This window comes from Macrobrachium nipponense, chromosome 24, assembly GCF_015104395.2.
Source record: "Macrobrachium nipponense isolate FS-2020 chromosome 24, ASM1510439v2, whole genome shotgun sequence".
NCBI classification, from domain to species: domain Eukaryota; kingdom Metazoa; phylum Arthropoda; class Malacostraca; order Decapoda; family Palaemonidae; genus Macrobrachium; species Macrobrachium nipponense.
This window is the reverse complement of record NC_061091.1, coordinates 74,827,501-74,844,849: the sequence shown is the minus strand read 5'-3', so window position 1 is coordinate 74,844,849 and position 17,349 is coordinate 74,827,501. Positions and strand designations below refer to the sequence as shown.

General features: G+C 44.0%; 1 protein-coding gene across 1 annotated transcript in view; it reads left to right on the top strand.

Moving 5' to 3' along the window:
• LOC135203555 (CCR4-NOT transcription complex subunit 1-like) overlaps positions 1–17,349 on the top strand; it is a 188,162-nt gene that overhangs the window by 163,340 nt on the left and 7,473 nt on the right. The window contains exons 25-29 of the mRNA XM_064233297.1: positions 8,417–8,841; positions 9,291–9,492; positions 16,643–16,789; positions 16,929–17,165; positions 17,315–17,349. Coding sequence (XP_064089367.1) covers positions 8,417–8,841; positions 9,291–9,492; positions 16,643–16,789; positions 16,929–17,165; positions 17,315–17,349 — 1,046 coding nt within the window. The remainder of the gene's footprint in view (positions 1–8,416; positions 8,842–9,290; positions 9,493–16,642; positions 16,790–16,928; positions 17,166–17,314) is intronic.

Sequence of the window (17,349 nt, the reverse complement as noted above, 5' to 3'; positions counted from 1 at the left end):
GGTGGGTTTGCCGCGATCGGAGCTTGCCGATTCTGTCTTGAACCAGTCTCTCTCGTCTCCGGACAAGAAGGCTCTCTCAGTTCTGGCCGGTCGATCAAGCTACTTCCACCTCCTCTACTGCGACAGCGGCGTTTCTACGTGTCTTCGGACACCGTATTTAAATACTCCTTCGGTCCTCTGAGAGGTTTCGACCTCGACGAGGACTGGAATGAGTCGGAGGACGGTATCGGCTCTCTCCTGTCAGGTGTCGATCAGCCCCACCCAGACGACGTTCACAGTGGCGGCAGACCCTTACCTACAGTGAGAGTTCGTAACCCTCCTCGGGGAAAAAGTTTTCTCCTGACGATACGTTTTCCCAGACTCTGAGAGGCCATCGCCGCAAGGCGATGGCTGCTCCTACTCTTCTCCAACTGCTAGTTCCACTGGGAAGCGAGCGAGTATCCAATTCCTCCCCCATTCCCTCTCTCCTTACGGCTACGAGGGAAAGGGGAGGGATCCTACAGAGATTTCTCTGTAGGATTCCACGTTGGGGACTGCGCTACCGGGGGGACCTTCGGGTCCTACCTGACGTAAGCCCCGCGGTCGTTGAGGAGGGATCCTGCCCCATTCTCGATTTCTACGGGAATCGAGAGGACCACCAGCCGATATCGTTTGACGAATTCGGTGGGGGTTTCGCAGACTGCTTAGAATTCTACGGAATTTCTAGCGCATTCAGAGTGTTAGTTTCTTACGATCTCCAAACACTTAGGCGAGACCACGGTCCAAAGTGAGCGAGACGAGAATCCCCGATATGTTACACGATAATCGGGAACCTCGCCTATGCTCGAATTCCTGGAATTTCTAGCATTAGGAAGAAGACTGCTGCTGAAGGAAGACTATCTCACAATAGGCGACCAACCTGGAATAGAGAAGAACGGACGGGAATATCCAGTTTGGCTTGAACTATCGTCTTAGTATTCTGTTCACCATTGAAGCTTTCCTTCGAGGAAGACTTCTTCACTCTCTTTGATAGAGACCGAAGGTGGTCGATCTCCAATCCTTATTTTGTTTTCTTGAAGGAAAGAATTTAGGATGGAGATCGTTGTTCAGAATCCTACAAATATAGCTACGTATATTAACCTCGCGACCATGATTCTGCTAAGCAGTTGAATGGTCCGAGGGGTAGGCGCATATCCTGGTTATTCTACGGATTGAGACTTAGACGAAAAGTATTCTAATTGAACTGCAACTCGGGTTGCCTGCAACCTCCCAGGAGTTTCCAGTTTCAATTTTATATACTTATGGTGTTGTCACAACACCATTTAAGCTTTTATATTTACCGAAATTCGTTTCGCATAAATATAATTGCTCGAGCATATCTTTTTATGCTCGGTGGTTCTAGCCGAACGCATTCCTTCGTGGAAAGGATTACTTGGCAACTCAGGATGACGAGTCAGCGACAGCTACTGCGTATTGAATTGCCCGAGGCATTTCAGTACCAGCTGCCGCTTTGAGATGGACGGTTGGTTATGTCTTTCTCACCTGCTTTGATTGAATACCAACCGTATCTCTGCCCAACAATCACGGACTTAAGTCTCTGATTAACGGGGATTCTCGCATACATGAATGACCATCTACTGCTGTGATGCTAGTATTCATCGTCTTCGGTATTGCAAGAATTTTAAACAGAGATATCTATTCGACTCTCATCTTTGTTTACCGCACGGTAACAGAATTCTGTAATAGTCTCTTGCTGCATCGTATCTCGATAATGCGAATGATTTTTGCGGAATCTGAGTTTGTCCTCAAAATATCTTGTATTCGGAGGTGTGCAATTGTTCATTGTTCACCCCGGATTAGCAGATGTATTGAAAGACATCGCCTACTCCCACACCTGCCAGCTCTACTTCCAAACGTTCAGCCCATGAGAAGCAGTTCTTCAGGCGGCTCTCCCCTGTGTTTCATTACTGAAGAACGCCCGCTTTCACTGTCACCGGACAGCAATGAAATGGCGGTTAGCGTTTTCAGTCATTTGTAAGCACAGGTTTAGAATCTTGAGATTCCTTCTCTCGATTCAGCTGGAAGACGTAGGTTGCATTCATTGCCTACCTTCGTCTTCAACGTCACATAGTGTTGTTTCTCCTTAAGCTGAGATTCAACGTCTATGAGATTTTCTTGCCATCAGGGACCTCGGTCTTTTGTTTTTGAAGGCAATTGACTTTCGCCTTTTGAGCTTATGCATTAAGAGAATCATCGCTGCGCCGTCCGGCATCGGTGACTAACAAATATTTTATTTGTTTGGTCTCTCAGCATAACTCTTTAAAGGGCGAAGGTCACGTGACTTACCAGGATGCTTGGACAACTTGCCTCTACTGATTCCGAACCAGTCAGTCGGCAGCTGTCAGAGCGCCCGAGTCAGTTACGAACTATGCTGTGGACTTAGTTCGGTTGTTCCAGAGCAATCATTACTTCGTCTTAATAGCTTGTCAGTATGAGTACTGTACATAACCAAAGTCTAGAAGAGGGATAGGTCATACGACTATCCCCTTCTTTTCGTCTTAGGTAACTGCATGACTTCTCTTGAGAAGTCAAGCCAAACCAAAGGGATGGGGATTTGTGACGCTCGATTTCGTACCGATCTTCGTAGCGAAGACTCAGAACCCTTCGGTAACTGACGATTGGTTCGAGTCCTTCACAATACCCTCCCTAATGGACTTCACCGCCTCCGATACGAAGGCTGTGCTGCTTTGTCCTGTGAAGGCGCAACGGAGCTGTCTGAAGAAACTCGACACCCAGGATGAGTGTGGACGCCTCTTCATCATTCTCTCGCGTTCCGCAAGAACTTCTCCGTGGCGCAGGTAATGAAGGCAGGTGCCTGGTCCAACCGGACCGCATGCACCTCCTTCTACCTCGGGATATTGCCACAGTTCCTTGGATCTTTTTCCTTGGGAACCGTGGTGGTTGCTCAACACGTTGTGTAGTTAACCCAGACCCTCGCAGGCTGAACAGCATCGAGTCCTGGTGTGACCGTAAGAATGGATGAGGAATGAGTGTGTGACTGGCTCCTCTTCCCATCTTTTTCTTCCCTCTACCTCTGGGTAGAGGGACACGGTCGTCACCCTGCTGGGTAAGGACGAGATGCAGGTGAGCTACTCAATAGAGCACCATCCTATCCCTTTTCAGTAGGGATAGGAGTAAATATCCACCACTTCCTCCAACAAGGGGGGGAGGAAGTGGATGCCAATTTGAGACAAACCCATCATTTTATGATTGTCTCTTGCAAACAGGAACAAGTTCTTGGCTTGCTGGTACGAAGAAGATACGCTTGGCCTCTCTCTTAGTACTTGGCCCAGAGGTCTGACCATTGATCCTGCGGTGCACATCCCGATCAATCGGACAGAGGTTTGGATCCCTCCCTTGCTCTTACGACCAGGGAGGCACTCCAGGGTTGGACGAACACCAGTCTGTTCACCAAAAAGACTCAGATTCCTCCCACCAAGAAGTGAGTCTTCCTATTGTTAAAGGACCGAGGGTTTGTATTACGTATCGGAACAAATGACAATTTGTCGAAAATTGCATTTTTTCCTAATTATACAAACCTGAGGTCCTTTACATAGTCCCACCTCATGCCACCCTCACTCTGCAACTTTTTGCATGGGCCTAAGCAAAAGTGATTCTTCACCTCTCGGGCGCGCGCACGATCGGACAAGCAGTTAACTACCGTTCTCCCCTTGTTCGAAGCTTACGACCGTCCCAGCTGCCGCTAGTTACCTTCCTATTGTTAAAGGACCTCAGGTTTGTATAGTTAGGAAAAATGCAATTTTCGACAAATTGTCATTTCTTAACAGATATTAAGATAAATGGGCGTCAAAGGAAGAGAGAATGATACTTTATGCCTCATTTTGGTCTTAGAGAGATTGGATTCACAGAGGTCACGTTCTTCTCACAGCATGTTTTGGAAGTCTTTTCCAAGAAAGTCTGGATATTCTATCATCATCTATTATAAATGGACCTTAACAACCGCTCCACTCTGAGTCTGTCTGCGTGCAGACTGACCAGAAGTGGACATGAATGAGAGGATTTTTCAAGGTGAATGACAATAGTCATGGCCAGGACATAGAATTGCTGCAAATTGTGCTTGATGGAATGAGGAAACTCTTCTTCCGATACCTCTGTGAACCACATAGAGGTTTTTCTTCCTTTTCAGAGGGAAAAATCACCTTCGTATCTATCTGCTATCAAAGAACGCAGTAAAAGGCTATGCTCTGTCTCTACAAGGGGAATTGGAGATAGCAGAGGATTAAGATCTTCGGGATCTTATATGATACCTCAATACGACAAGAGTAGGATATCATGTACTTCTAATGGGATCTTTTGTGGCCACAGATTCCGTGTTCCGACAAGATGGAACTGCTCCTCATCAAACTTCTTTTGAGAAGTTTTATGAGGGAATTCTTTGTTTCTCTTGGCCCTAAGCAACCAAGAAGACAAGTGAATTTTTTGTGCATTGGAATCTCGCATCAGATTCTATGGAGACTCGGCTATGGGTTCTTGCCAGTATAGTATGTCTGGTAAAAGAACTAAAACCCTCTATTCCTGACTCAACGCTTTCAGATAGAGGTTTTGTCGTCCAGGCAGGGTACTTACGTTTTTATCTACAGAAGAAGATATGGTTTAAACGTTTGCCTACAGAGTCTTTGGGATGCGATGAGGGCTCGAAATGCTTCTCAGAAGGTATCAGAGGGATACAATAAAGAGCTAGAAATCAGAAGTCCTCCCAATTTCAGCTCGGAGTCTCCTTCGACTTCCAAGCTCCTTCCCTTCCTTCGGACAAGGATAGGGAAGATTCTTCAACGAGGAACTTCATCAACAGGTAAGAAGAGATCTCGTTAGCAAGGATCCTCCTCGGAGGAAGACACTTATCTCTCATACTGTTAGATATCCTATCGACTAATGGATGTAGCTGACTACAATCACCTCCCCTTGCCGGAGAGGCCAAAAGCTCAAAGTGGAAGAATTTCTTCCACCCTTCTCCAGTCTCCTGATAAACTATTGTGGAGGTTCAGGACTTTTGGACAATGTAGCGCCAACCAGGCGCCAAATGCCAAAACAGGTGTAAAAAACGCCAGAGGCAGACAGTTCCAAGGAACACTGTCATTGTCTGATGAGGAGAAAGAGGGGGCCTCCAACCTAGCGCAGATGTGCTAGAGGCAAACAAATCGGACAGATAAGAATGTCCGATGTGGACATCGCCAGACATCCTCGAGACTCTACCAAGCTCGAAGCTCCAGCAAGTGGGGAGGAGCCAGCCAGGCGCCAGGTGCCCTAAAGTGCCAGTCTGGAGCCAGGCGCGAAGCTCCTTCCAGGCGCTAGGCGCCAGCCAGGAGTCAGGGCGAAAAGCGCCTTCCAGGCGCTAGGCGCCAGCCAGGCTCTAGGCTTCATCCAGAAGAGATCCATTTCAAAGAAAGCCCTGGTCTTCTTTGAAACAAGTGTGATCGCTAAAGCACTTCATGAGTAACTTGATGATTCCCTCAAACAGCTGAGAATTAAAAGTGCATGAAGTGCAAGCTTTTATGAATTCTTGTTCTTTCCATAACAATGTGTCATGAGGACATATTAGCTGTCACTTACGGGAGATACAACTCTGTGTTGACTTCCCATTACACGAAGGAGGTCAAGTTGACCTACGAGAGATCCTTCTCTCTTGGTTATACGTGTCTACGGATACGTTGCTGGGATAGGGAGCCGACACTGATCCTTACTAAACTAGTGAGTTAATTTTTATTTTAACATAGTGTTTTTTCTTTAGGTTGTTTGAAAGGGATTTGGGGATAACTCTTCAAATTAAGCACAAACCCTCGTGTTAGGATCAGGTGATCGGGATCGGTGTTGTGCTCCTTAATTATGCCACTAGGCATAGGTGTATTGTCATGTAAGTGGATAAGACCCCATTGACAGATCTACAAGAACTCTTAGCCATAGGTCACATCCTCGCTGAGGCTCTTGAGACGAAGCAGACTCCTAGCAATAGCTAGGAACCAAGGTTTTATTTATTTATTACCTACAACGTATGTTGTTTACCTGTCTAATCAGTAATTAGCTGTCTCTTACCCTCCGCCAAAGGTGCCAGTCAGCTAAGTATATATCTGACAGGGAAGTTGAATGTATGAAAATGATAGTTATTGTACAATAAAGTTTCATACATACTTACCTGGCAGTTATATACGATTAAATGGCCCACCCAGCCTCCCCTCAGGAGACAGGTGGAAGAGAAAATCTGGTTCTAGAACGGTAATGGTTCCTATTCCTGCCACCCAGCGGCGGGGCGGTAGATCACCTGACCTACCTGCAGCGTGTGCCGCGAAATTCGAATTTTTGTCGGGGACGACGGAGTCTATAGCTAAGTATATATCTGCCAGGTAAGTATGTATGAAACTTTATTGTACAATAACAATATCATTTTTCTATGGAGGCTTGCTTTTGCCTGTTCTTTAAAATTTTATAGAAATGACCCACCCCATTATCGATCAACAAATTTGTTGCACTCCCTGACGCAGCCTTATTCGGGTAATTTTTCTCAATAAAACTTTTCACAACTTCCCAGTGTTTCAAAAAATCCTTGATCTCGCTCGAAGGGAGCGACTGTGGAGCGTCTTCCCCCTCCTCTTCAGATGAGATCTTTTCCGTTACCTGTCTCTGTTGCTTGTTGTGCAGCTCCAACAGCTCGTCGGTCGTCAGCTGCTGCCCATGCTCAGTCAGGAGGTCCTTGATGTTGTCCGTGTCAAACTCCAGCCCCATGGACTTGCCCAAGGATACAATCTCCTCTTCAACTGGCCTCTCCTCGACGGGTTCGAACCCCTTAAAATCTCGTTCAGCAACGCAGTCGGGCCACAGTTTCTTCCATGCAGAATTAAGGGTTCTCCTGGTGATTCCCTGCCAGGCTTTATCAATCAGATTGAGGCAGTTGTAAATAGAGTAGTGATCCTTCCAAAACTCTCTGATGGTAAGGTTGGTGCCTTCCGTCACCTCAAAGCAGCGCTGGAACATAGCCTTTGTGTACAATTTCTTGAAATTGGCGATCACTTGCTGGTCCATGGGCTGGAGTATTGGAGTGGTGTTGAGGGGAAAGAACTTGACTTCAATAAACTTGAATTCGTCCAGTAAGTCCTCTTCAATGGATGGAGGATGGGCAGGAGCATTGTCCATCACAAGTAAGGCTTTGAATGGGAGGTCCTTCTCCCGGAGGTACTTCTTCACCTTGGGACCAAAAACCTCGTTCGTCCACTCGAACAAGATCCTCTTCACCCAAGCCTTGGTATTAGACCGCCACATAATGTGCAACAGCTTCTTCTGCACGTTGTTTTTCTTAAAGGCTCGTGGATTCTCTGAGTGATACACGAGGAGAGGCTTAATGTTGCAATCCCCGCTTGCATTGGCACAAATAGTCTTTCATGGGCTTGTGATCGGGAAGTGCCTTCTCTTCTGCCATAATAAACATCCTCCTGGGCATCATCTTCCAGAATAACCCCGTCTCGTCGCAATTGAAGACTGTTGGGGGAGGTATTTTTCGGAATCCACGAGCCTCTGCTGCCTTCGTATCTGAGCTCGCAGCCTCACCATGCCAAACAATACTGTGGATGCCAGTCCTCTTAAAATTTTCGAACCAGCCACAGCTCGCCTTAAAAGTGTCTTTTTTCCCCGTCCGCTGATGTGCCTGGCTCATTTTTACTTAAATCTTCATAGATCTTACGAGCCTTTTCGCAAATGAGGCTCTCACTTACGTCGTCGAGAATATGAGGCCGTTGTTTCGTCAATACTGTGACACCTTTCGATACTTTACTGGCTTTAATTTCTTCCTTTTTCTTCAAAATAGTGCAGATCGTTGATTGCGATTGTTTGTAGAATGCTCCAATGTCTTTCACGCGCTCGCCTTTATCATGCATTTGGATAATTTCCTTCTTCATTTCGACCGTAATCATCTCCTTCTTTATCATGCTTTCCTTCTTGCTGCTTGCCTTCGTCATCTTGGGAGCCATTGTCTTTAGTATTTGAATAATAGTAACGTATAAGCACTATCACAGAAACACAACACGTGCGCAAATCACTAAGCAAATTTGAGAGCGTATCACGGACAAATGCGTTCAATCTTACCGCCAGCGAGATAGTGAAAGAGTTATGGTTTCAAAAGGGATACATGGGAGAAAGTCATGTGACCCTCATTAAGTTTGGGCCAAAAAATATGCGTTCGCAGATCCCACGCTCATCCGATGTCCGATGTAAACAATGGAAATTCGCACATTCGTATTCCAAGCGAAATTCGGATTCCAGAATGAGGGCGTCACTTCGTAAGTTAAAAAATGTGTATACTGATTGGTTCGTAACCCAAAGTATTATGTATGCTTAAAAATACTTTTATTTTATTTGTTTTTTCCCCCAGATGTATTTGGTTGATGATCCCAGCAACACAGTACTGAGTGAATCCGATCTGCAGCTCACTTTGGAAGGGTTAGTTCGCCTTTGTCACAGTCGCCAACCTCCAGAGGGCCTCTTTATGTTGATTGAAGCACTTAAACTGAAACACGATCTCATGAGCGGTGAAAGGTTGAGTAGTACTCACTTGGGAGGAAGCAGCGTCACTGGAATATCAAGTCTTCCAAGTCTTCACTTCCATTCAGGCGTAACACAGGCTCGGGATTTTCAAGACCCACCTGCTTTGCAGGAAAAGACTGAAGTTCTGTTGCGGGAATGGATCCAGATGTATCACTCTCCAACAGCCGGGCAAGGCTCAGCATCAGCTTTCCAGCATTATGTGAAACAGATGAATCTACACGGTATTTTGAAGACTGACGATCTTATTACTAGGTAATAAAAAGTATTTAAATAATGGTTTTAGTTAACACTTACGAGGGCAAAGTCTGTACATACTAAGTAAATGTAAAGCATTTTTGTGTTCATCATAGCCATAAAGGGATGTACAAGGGTAACTTGTCTAATGTAAACCTATACTATCACAACAGTTAATGTATTGTCACATTACAGCCACAATGGATGTAATAGAGATTGCTGGAAAAATGCATAGCATTTAGTAAAATCTCTTAGTAGTGTTGATTATTTGTTAGCATCTTGATTTTGAATTCACTGTAGGACCATCGTTCTACCTGCCCTCGTAAACTTGGGTTGTGTGAAGTTTGATAGATGAAATGAGTTGGGAGTAAAGAGAACATTGCAGCTAAGACTTGAAGAAAAATGGGTTGACATGAAGACTCCTGTTTATTACTGATTATTAGCAATTTTTCCCTTGTTGTCATCAGGTTCTTCCGCATCTGCATTTCAATGTGCCGAGATTTGTGCGTGCGTTCCATTCTGGAACATGGACAAGGCCCTGCATCACCCACTTACATGCGAAGCAAATGTTTCCAGAATTTGGATGCGTTTGTGCGCCTCATTGCCTTGTTAGTCAAACATTCTGGGGAGGCCACAAACCCAACAACCAAGATTAATCTGCTGAATAAGGTATGCATGCGTGGAATTTCAGATTTGCAAAGCTATGTAATAATTTGAATTTTCATACATTCAACTTCCCTGTCAGATATATACTTAGCTATAGACTCCGTCGTCCCCGATAGAAATTCGAATTTCGCGGCACACGCTACAGGTAGGTAGGTCAGGTGATCTACCGGCCTGCCGCTGGTTGGCAGGAATAGGAACTATTACCTTCTAAGGACAGATTTTTCTCTATCGTTTGGACTGTAAACATACGTTTACGGTTCCTCCTGATTTGATTTTCGACGGTTCCTCCTGATTTGATTTTCGTGTTTCATCGCCATCGATCTTCTGGGCTGTCTTTTGCAGGGAAGTACTGGGTCTTTGGTTCGACATACGCTTTTATTAACTTTTTAATGAATTTCGCTTCGAAATTTCGAAGAAATACTAAGTGAAACTACCGCAAATCATCGTAGACACTCATATAGTTTGCCATAAAGAGAATTATTAATATTTATTCATTATTACATGTAATAAAGGTTACAACTTTATTAAGGAAATATTAAACTCTAATTTCCTACTTTAGGAAGTCAGAAAAGCATATAACTAGATACGCTTACTTTATAAGCTTTAATAGCGTTTGTGCTAACGAGCAGTTAGAGTATTAGCAGTACTAGTAGTTGTTGCATCCTCATCACCTTCTTACTCCTCAGAAACTACAAATTTATATATGCAAATTGAAGATAAATGGATAGCTCAAATGCAAGCTTTTAAAAGGTAAGAAGTGAATATAGTGTTCCCCCATTGCAATGGAGGGTGCGTCTGATCGGCTCTGTCTCGCTCCCAGGTCTAGACCTCTTCCAAGCTCACAAGCCCAGAGGAGAAGGAATGTCGACAACCGCAGGGGGGTTTCAGAGAATCCCCACCGATCAGGCGTCCCCTCGGCAGGTTCTGTAGAACGTCCCAGACTGCCAAGTTTGCCATTGGAAAGGCGTCCTAATGTAATGTGTTCCCCTTATTATTATCATGTTGATGGATAAGGAGAAGAAAGTTTCAACGGCGTAGATTCAATGAAGATGCAAGATAATCTCGTCGTAGATATCGGAACCTCAGAGAGATATCTTTCGATAACAGTTGCTGTAGAGGCATTGCCCTTTCCTGTTTTCGTCCCCCGTACAAATAGACGGAGGCTCTATCCCATGGGGTTTGAAAGAGTTATTTCAACAAATTCCTCATCGGTACATTTATATGAAAATATATCTATTCTGAGAAGAACGAATTAGATATTATAGAATATATGTTGATCGAATGAATTATGGATCTCGGTTAATGATTAAACATACATATATAATTTTTAAGCTTCTAGCTCCTCGGACATGAAACGCCTGAAATAAGGCTCGAGGCGCCTGAAGAGCCTGGAACGAGGCGCAAAGCGTCTGAAGAGCCTGAAATGAGGCGCAAAGCGCCTGAAGAGGCTGAAATGAGGCGCAAAGCGCCTAAAGAGCCTGAAATGAGGCTCAAAGCGCCTAAAGAGCCTGAATCGAGGCGCAAAGCGCCTGAAGAGCCTGAAGAGAGGCGAAAAAGCGTCGGAGGCTCCTCAAAGGAGTCGCAAATCGCCTGAAGCTCCTGAAAACAGGCTCGGAGTGCCTGAAACGAGGCGAAAAGCGCCTGAGGCGCCTGAAATGAGGTGCAAAGCGCCTGGAGCGCCTGAAACGAGGCGCAAGGCTTCTGAAGCGCCTCAGATGAGGCGCAAAGCGCCTGAAAGCCTCAAGCGCCTGAAGCGCCTGAAACGAGGAGCAAAGCGCCTGAGATGAGGCGCTAAGCGCCTGAAGCTATAAACCAGGATCTTCATCGGATATGGAGTTAGATCCTGATTCTGCGTAAGGTGAAAGACATTCGAGGATTTCTCCTGATAAGGACGGGAGTTGTTGCACAGGCGGCCGTCGCCCTTCTCAGGATAGTCTTAATGCAAGTAATGGCAAGAGCAAGATCGGTTTTTTTTCCTGGCGTGGACTCAAGATGTCGCACAGGCGGCCGTAGCCCTTGTCAGGTTAGAATCGGTACTGCTAAAAGCCCTTCACCTTACGGAAGGAGGCGCTCTCCTCCGGTTGCTCATTCTTCTCCCAACTTGATGGACAGGAAATGGAAGATAGATCGGAATTGGAAGCCAATAAGGGAGCAGGTCTCTCAGTTTATAAGACCTTAGCGACCTTTTTTATTGAAAAAAAATTAGTTCATTACTAATAAGACGATATTAAAATCTTCCTCCTTCTAAAATAATGCAACCAACCATTTACAGAAAGAGTGGCAATCGTTTGCAAATTGAACAAGGTTCGTACGAGCTCTCATTCATTGATTAGAGGCTCTTCCAGATAATAGAGGCGTAGAATACGGCCTTATCTCCAAGAGAATAAAAATTTGAGGGATTCTCTTCGATCCGAGAGTTTTCATTGCGATCTCTTTCGACTAATGCTAATTCGTGTTTATTGACGAAACGAACGGAGAGGGCAAAATTTCCATTCTCTCTCCGCATCGGAGAGGAAAGAATGTAGTAGGAAGACTTGCTGCATACGACTGCTGAATGACAAGTCATATACGCATACCATAGTTGCCTTTGTGGTTCGCTACGAAATTATCTATATCCTTACAGGATTTTCCTGGTAAGGACTTCGCTTAAAAAGTTTGTTACGACAATACCTACTCAGCTTCGGTATTTAACAAAGGTTGTTTGGCTTAAATTGGCATTATTGAGAGCTTCCTTAGGCTCGGGAATAATTTTATTATATTCCTTCATTAAATGAAGTAACTGGCAACTCACGATGAATGCAGCCAGGCAGCGAGCGAGACGGCCGGGCTGTCATTGTAAGCGTAAGGCCAATACAGTACCATCCAGGGCTCGGTCATTAGCAGTCGGTTGCATCTCTCTCTCCAACGGGATCGAATGGTTAACCGTATATTCCCCCTACAATCATGGACTTAGTCTCGAATGGAGGGGATAGTTAAGCCAACATAAATAAAATATTGTCTGCCTTTTGCTAAGAAGCTTTCAATAAGAAAGATATTATAACCTTTCAATGCTGTTTACCGTAGGGAACATTATTAAAGGATTCTAACAGCAGAACATTATATTATATAATGCTCTCATGCTTACGAAAGCATGGCTTATTAGAATACATGCTTAGTGAGAAGATGGATGTAGTAGAGAATTCACTTTAAGACTACGGTATGGTCAAGTCTTTCGAGAAACGCACACAACCTTTTTAGAATCAGATATTGCTCAAGAGAAGATGGATGAGTGGAATGGGAAACATTCTCTTCGTGGCAGAAATGGTTTCCCTGAATAGAATATACTACGTATATAAGAGTTTTTTCCTACTAAGAACGGAATTAACATGTGTAAGGATGTCGGGTATCATAAAGGCACAGATGTTCTAGCACATATCATAAAGAGTATTAGAAAAAAGCGCCGGTCTGAAGCGCCAACCTGGCGCAATGCGCCAGAAGCGCCAGCCTGGCGCAATGAGCCAAGAGTACCATCCAAGATATTTTCTCGTTTTAGCGAGTTATTAACATAAGAGTCCAGTAGCCTCTCAGACAGCACGCTCGGTAACGGCAAGATTCGTTCCTGATTTCGTTACCCATTTTAATCACTTAGGCCAATTCCATGAGACACTCATATCACAAAGAGCATTGAGAATCTCTTTTTTTCGCTCCTGTTCGCGTTAACAAAGAGAGAACCTATTTGGAAAAAGAGGTTCGATGCAAGATTTTGCATGTCAGTGAGAACCTTCTCGATCAACAATAATAACTGTTAACGTATGTCTAACATTTATTGCAAGGTAGAAGACGAACAGGCTTCCTGTAGACTGCTTCCTTTTCCTTGAACCAAGAGAGGTAGCAATATACACCATCTTTATTTTATAGAAAGGGGAATAAACTTTAGTTTTTTTTTTTTTTTTTTTTTTTTTTTTTTTTTTTTTTTTTTTTTGTCCCTCCCTAAATATAAATGCTTTACAGAATTTAAGATAAAGGGCGTCAAAGAAAGAGAGGATAATATTTTATGCCTCATTTTGGCCTTAAAGAGGTTGGATTCACAGAGGTCACGTTCTTCTCACAGCATGTTTTGGAAGTCTTTTCCAAGACAGTCTGAATATTCTATAAGCATCTATTACAAATGGACCTTAACAACCTCTCCACTCGAGTCGGTCTTCGTGCAGACTGACCAGAAGTGTACATGAATGAGAGGATTTTTAAAGGTGAATGACAATAGTCATAGCCAGGACATAGAATTGCTGCAGATCGTGTTTGATGGAAGAGGAAACTGTCCTCTTCCGATACCTCTGTGAACCACATATAGGTTTTTTTCTTCCTTTTCAGAGGGAAGAATCAACTTTATATATATCTGCTATCAAAGAGCACAGTAAAAGGCTATACTCTGTCTATACAAGGAGAATTAAAGATAGCAGAGGATTAAGATCTTCGGGATCTGATACGATACCTCAATACGACAAGAGTAGGATATCATGTACTTCGAATGGGATCTTTTGTGGCTTCAGATTCCGTGTTCCGACAAGATGGAACTGCTCCTCATCAAACTTCTTTGAGAAATTTTATGAGGGAATTCTTTGTTTTCTCTTGGCCCTTAACTACCAAGAAGACAAGTGAATTTTTTGTGCATTGGAATCTCGCATCAGATTTAATGGAGACTCGGCAATGGGTTCTTGCCAGCATAGTATGTCTGGCAAGAGAACTAAAACCCTCTATTCCTGACTCAACGATTTCAGATAGAAGTTTCGTTGCCCAGGCAGGGTACTTACGTTTTCACCTACATAAGAAGAGATGGTTTAAACGTTTTTACCTACAAAGTCTTTGGGATGCGATGAGGGTTCGAAATGCTTCCCAGAAGGTATTCAGAGAGATTCAGTAAAGAGCTAGAAATCAGGAATCCTCCCAATTTCAGCTCGGAGTCTCCTTCGACTTCCAAGCCCCTTCCCTTCCTTCGGACAAGGATAGGGAAGATTCTGCAACGAGGAACTTCATCAGCAAGTAAGAAGAGATCTCGTTAGCAACGGAAGGATTCAAGAAGGATCCTCCTCGGAGGAAGACTCTTATCTCTCGTACTGTTAGATGTCCTATCGTCTAATGGATGTAGTTTACTACAATCACCTTCCCTTGCCGGAGAGGCCAGAAGCTCAAAGTGGAAGAATTTCTTCCACCCTTCTCCAATCTCCTGATAAACCATTGTGGAGTTTCGGTACTTTCGGACAATGTAGCGCCAACCAGGCGTCAAATGCTTAAACAGGCGTAAAAAACGCCAGAGGCAGACAGTTTCAAGGAACACGGTCATTATCTGATGAAGAGAAAGAGGGGGCCTCCAACCTAGCGCAGATGCGCTGGAGGCGAACAAGTCAGACAGATAAGAGAGTGTGATGTGGGCATCGCCAGACATCCTCGGGACTCTACCAAGCTCGAAGCTCCAGCAAGTGGAGAGGAGTCAGCCAGGGGCCAGACGCCAAATAGTGCCAGTCTGGAGCCAGGCGCGAAGCTACTTCCAGGCGCGAGGCGCCAGCCATGAGTCAGGCAAAAAGCGCCTTCCAGGAGCTAGGCGGCCAACCAAGTGTCAGGCAGGCGCGAGGCGCCAGCCAGGCTCGAGGCTCCAACCAGACTCGAGGCGCCACCCAGGCGCAAGCCAGGCTCTAGGCTTCATCCAGAAAAGATCCATTTCAAAGGAAGCCCTGGTCTTCTTTGAAATAAGTGTGATCGCTAAAAGCACTTCATGAATGACTTGATGATTCCTTCAAACAGCTGAGAATTAAAAGCGCTTGAAGTGCGAGCTTTTATGAATTCTTGTTCGTTACATAACAATATGTCGTGAAGGACATATTAGCTGTAACTTAAGGGAGATGCAACTCTGTGTTGACTTCCCTTTGCACGAAGGAGGTCAAGTTGACCTACGAGAGATCCTTCTCTCTTGGTTTTACGTGTCTACGGATACGTTGCTGGGATAGGGAGCCGACACTGATCCTTAACTAAGTGAGTTAATTTTTATGTTAACAGTTTTTTTTTTTTGGTTTGTTTGAAAGGAGTTTGGGGATAGCTCTTTTCAAACTAAGCACAAACCCTCGTGTTAGGATCAGGTGATCGGGATCGGTGTTGTGCTCCTTAATTATGCCCCTAGGCATAGGTGTATTGTCATGTAAGTGGATAAGACCCCATTGACAAATGACCATTAGATTCTGTCGAGTAAGTGGATAAGACCCCATTGACAGATCTACAAGAACTCTTAGCGATAGGTCACATCCTCGCTGAGGCTCTTGAGACGAAGCAGACACCTAGCAATAGCTAGGAAGTCAACCCTTCGTCTAAACACATAGGAACCAAGGTTTTATTTATCTATTACCTACAACGTATGTTGTTTACCTGTCTAATCAGTACGTAATTATCTGTCTCTTACCCACCGCCAAAGGTGCCAATCAGCTAAGTATATATCTGACAGGGAAGTTGAATGTATGAAAAAGATATTGTTATTGTACAATAAAGTTTCATACATACTTACCTGGCAGATATATACGATTGAATGGCCCACCCAGCCTCCCCTCAGGAGACAGGTGGAAGAGAAAAATCTGTCCTTAGAAGGTAATAGTTCCTATTCCTGCCACCCAGCGGCAGGCCGGTAGATCACCTGACCTACCTACCTGTAGCGTGTGCCGCGAAATTTGAATTTCTATTGGGGACGACGGAGTCTATAGCTAAGTATATATCTGCCAGGTAAGTATGTATGAAACTTTATTGTACAATAACAATATCATGTTTCTCTTCTTTGTTTTTCAGGGGATAGGATTACTTTGTTAGGGCAGATGGGTAATGCACTTAAAATGTTTATTAAAAGGGGATTAGTTTCAGTCAGATTAGTTTTTCATTTTTATGGTCATGATGATGAGTGTGCTGAAGTTGAATAACTATCTATACAACCAAGCCTACCAGCTTGGATAGAAGTTTATTCATAATAAAAGCAACAAGGGTAATGAAGAGAGAGAGAGATTTATTTAATAAACATAAATGTCACAAATCTTTTGCAAAAATGTGGTTAATCTGTGCCATTTTTCATGAAGATTACCACCAATGACTTATTATCATATATAAAATAATGCATTTTCTGTACTTAATATCTTATTTGTAGGTACTTGGTCTAGTCTCTGGCATCATGATCCACGACATAGAAACTAACGGAACTGAATTCCAACAACTTCCATATCACCGTATCCTGATAATGCTGTTCCTAGAATTGAATGCTCCAGAAGCCATATTAGAGTCTATCAATTTACCAGTAAGTCTAGTGTATTAATGACAAACATTTCTTAGTTAAAATGGTAGTGAATTTATAAAGACACTTGCCTTACAGATAGTATTTCAGATTTAGCTTTTCATTTTTCTTAGGTGTAAACTGAGCTTGTCTTTACTATCAGGTTCTCATGGCGTTCACCCAAACCTTACACCTACTGCGTCCCAGCAAGTGCCCGGGCTTTGCGTATGCATGGATAGAAATAGTGAGCCACCGTGTCTTCATAGGACGTATGCTGGCCATCACTCCCCAGCAAAAGGGATGGTCCATGTATTCGATGTTGTTGATTGATCTCTTCAAGTTCTTAGCACCATTCCTCAGGAATGCAGAGCTTGCAAAACCGCTTACAATGCTTTACAAAGTAAGTAACTTGAAAATGTCTGTATGATTGTGCTACACTGTCAGCAATATAGTGCATGTGTTTTATCATTGAAATTTCCTTGACCACAGAGCTAAAAAGTAATATAGTTAATTGTGTGTAAAAATTTAAAGTTTTTAATTGTTTTTCAGGGAACCTTGCGGGTATTGTTGGTTCTCTTGCACGA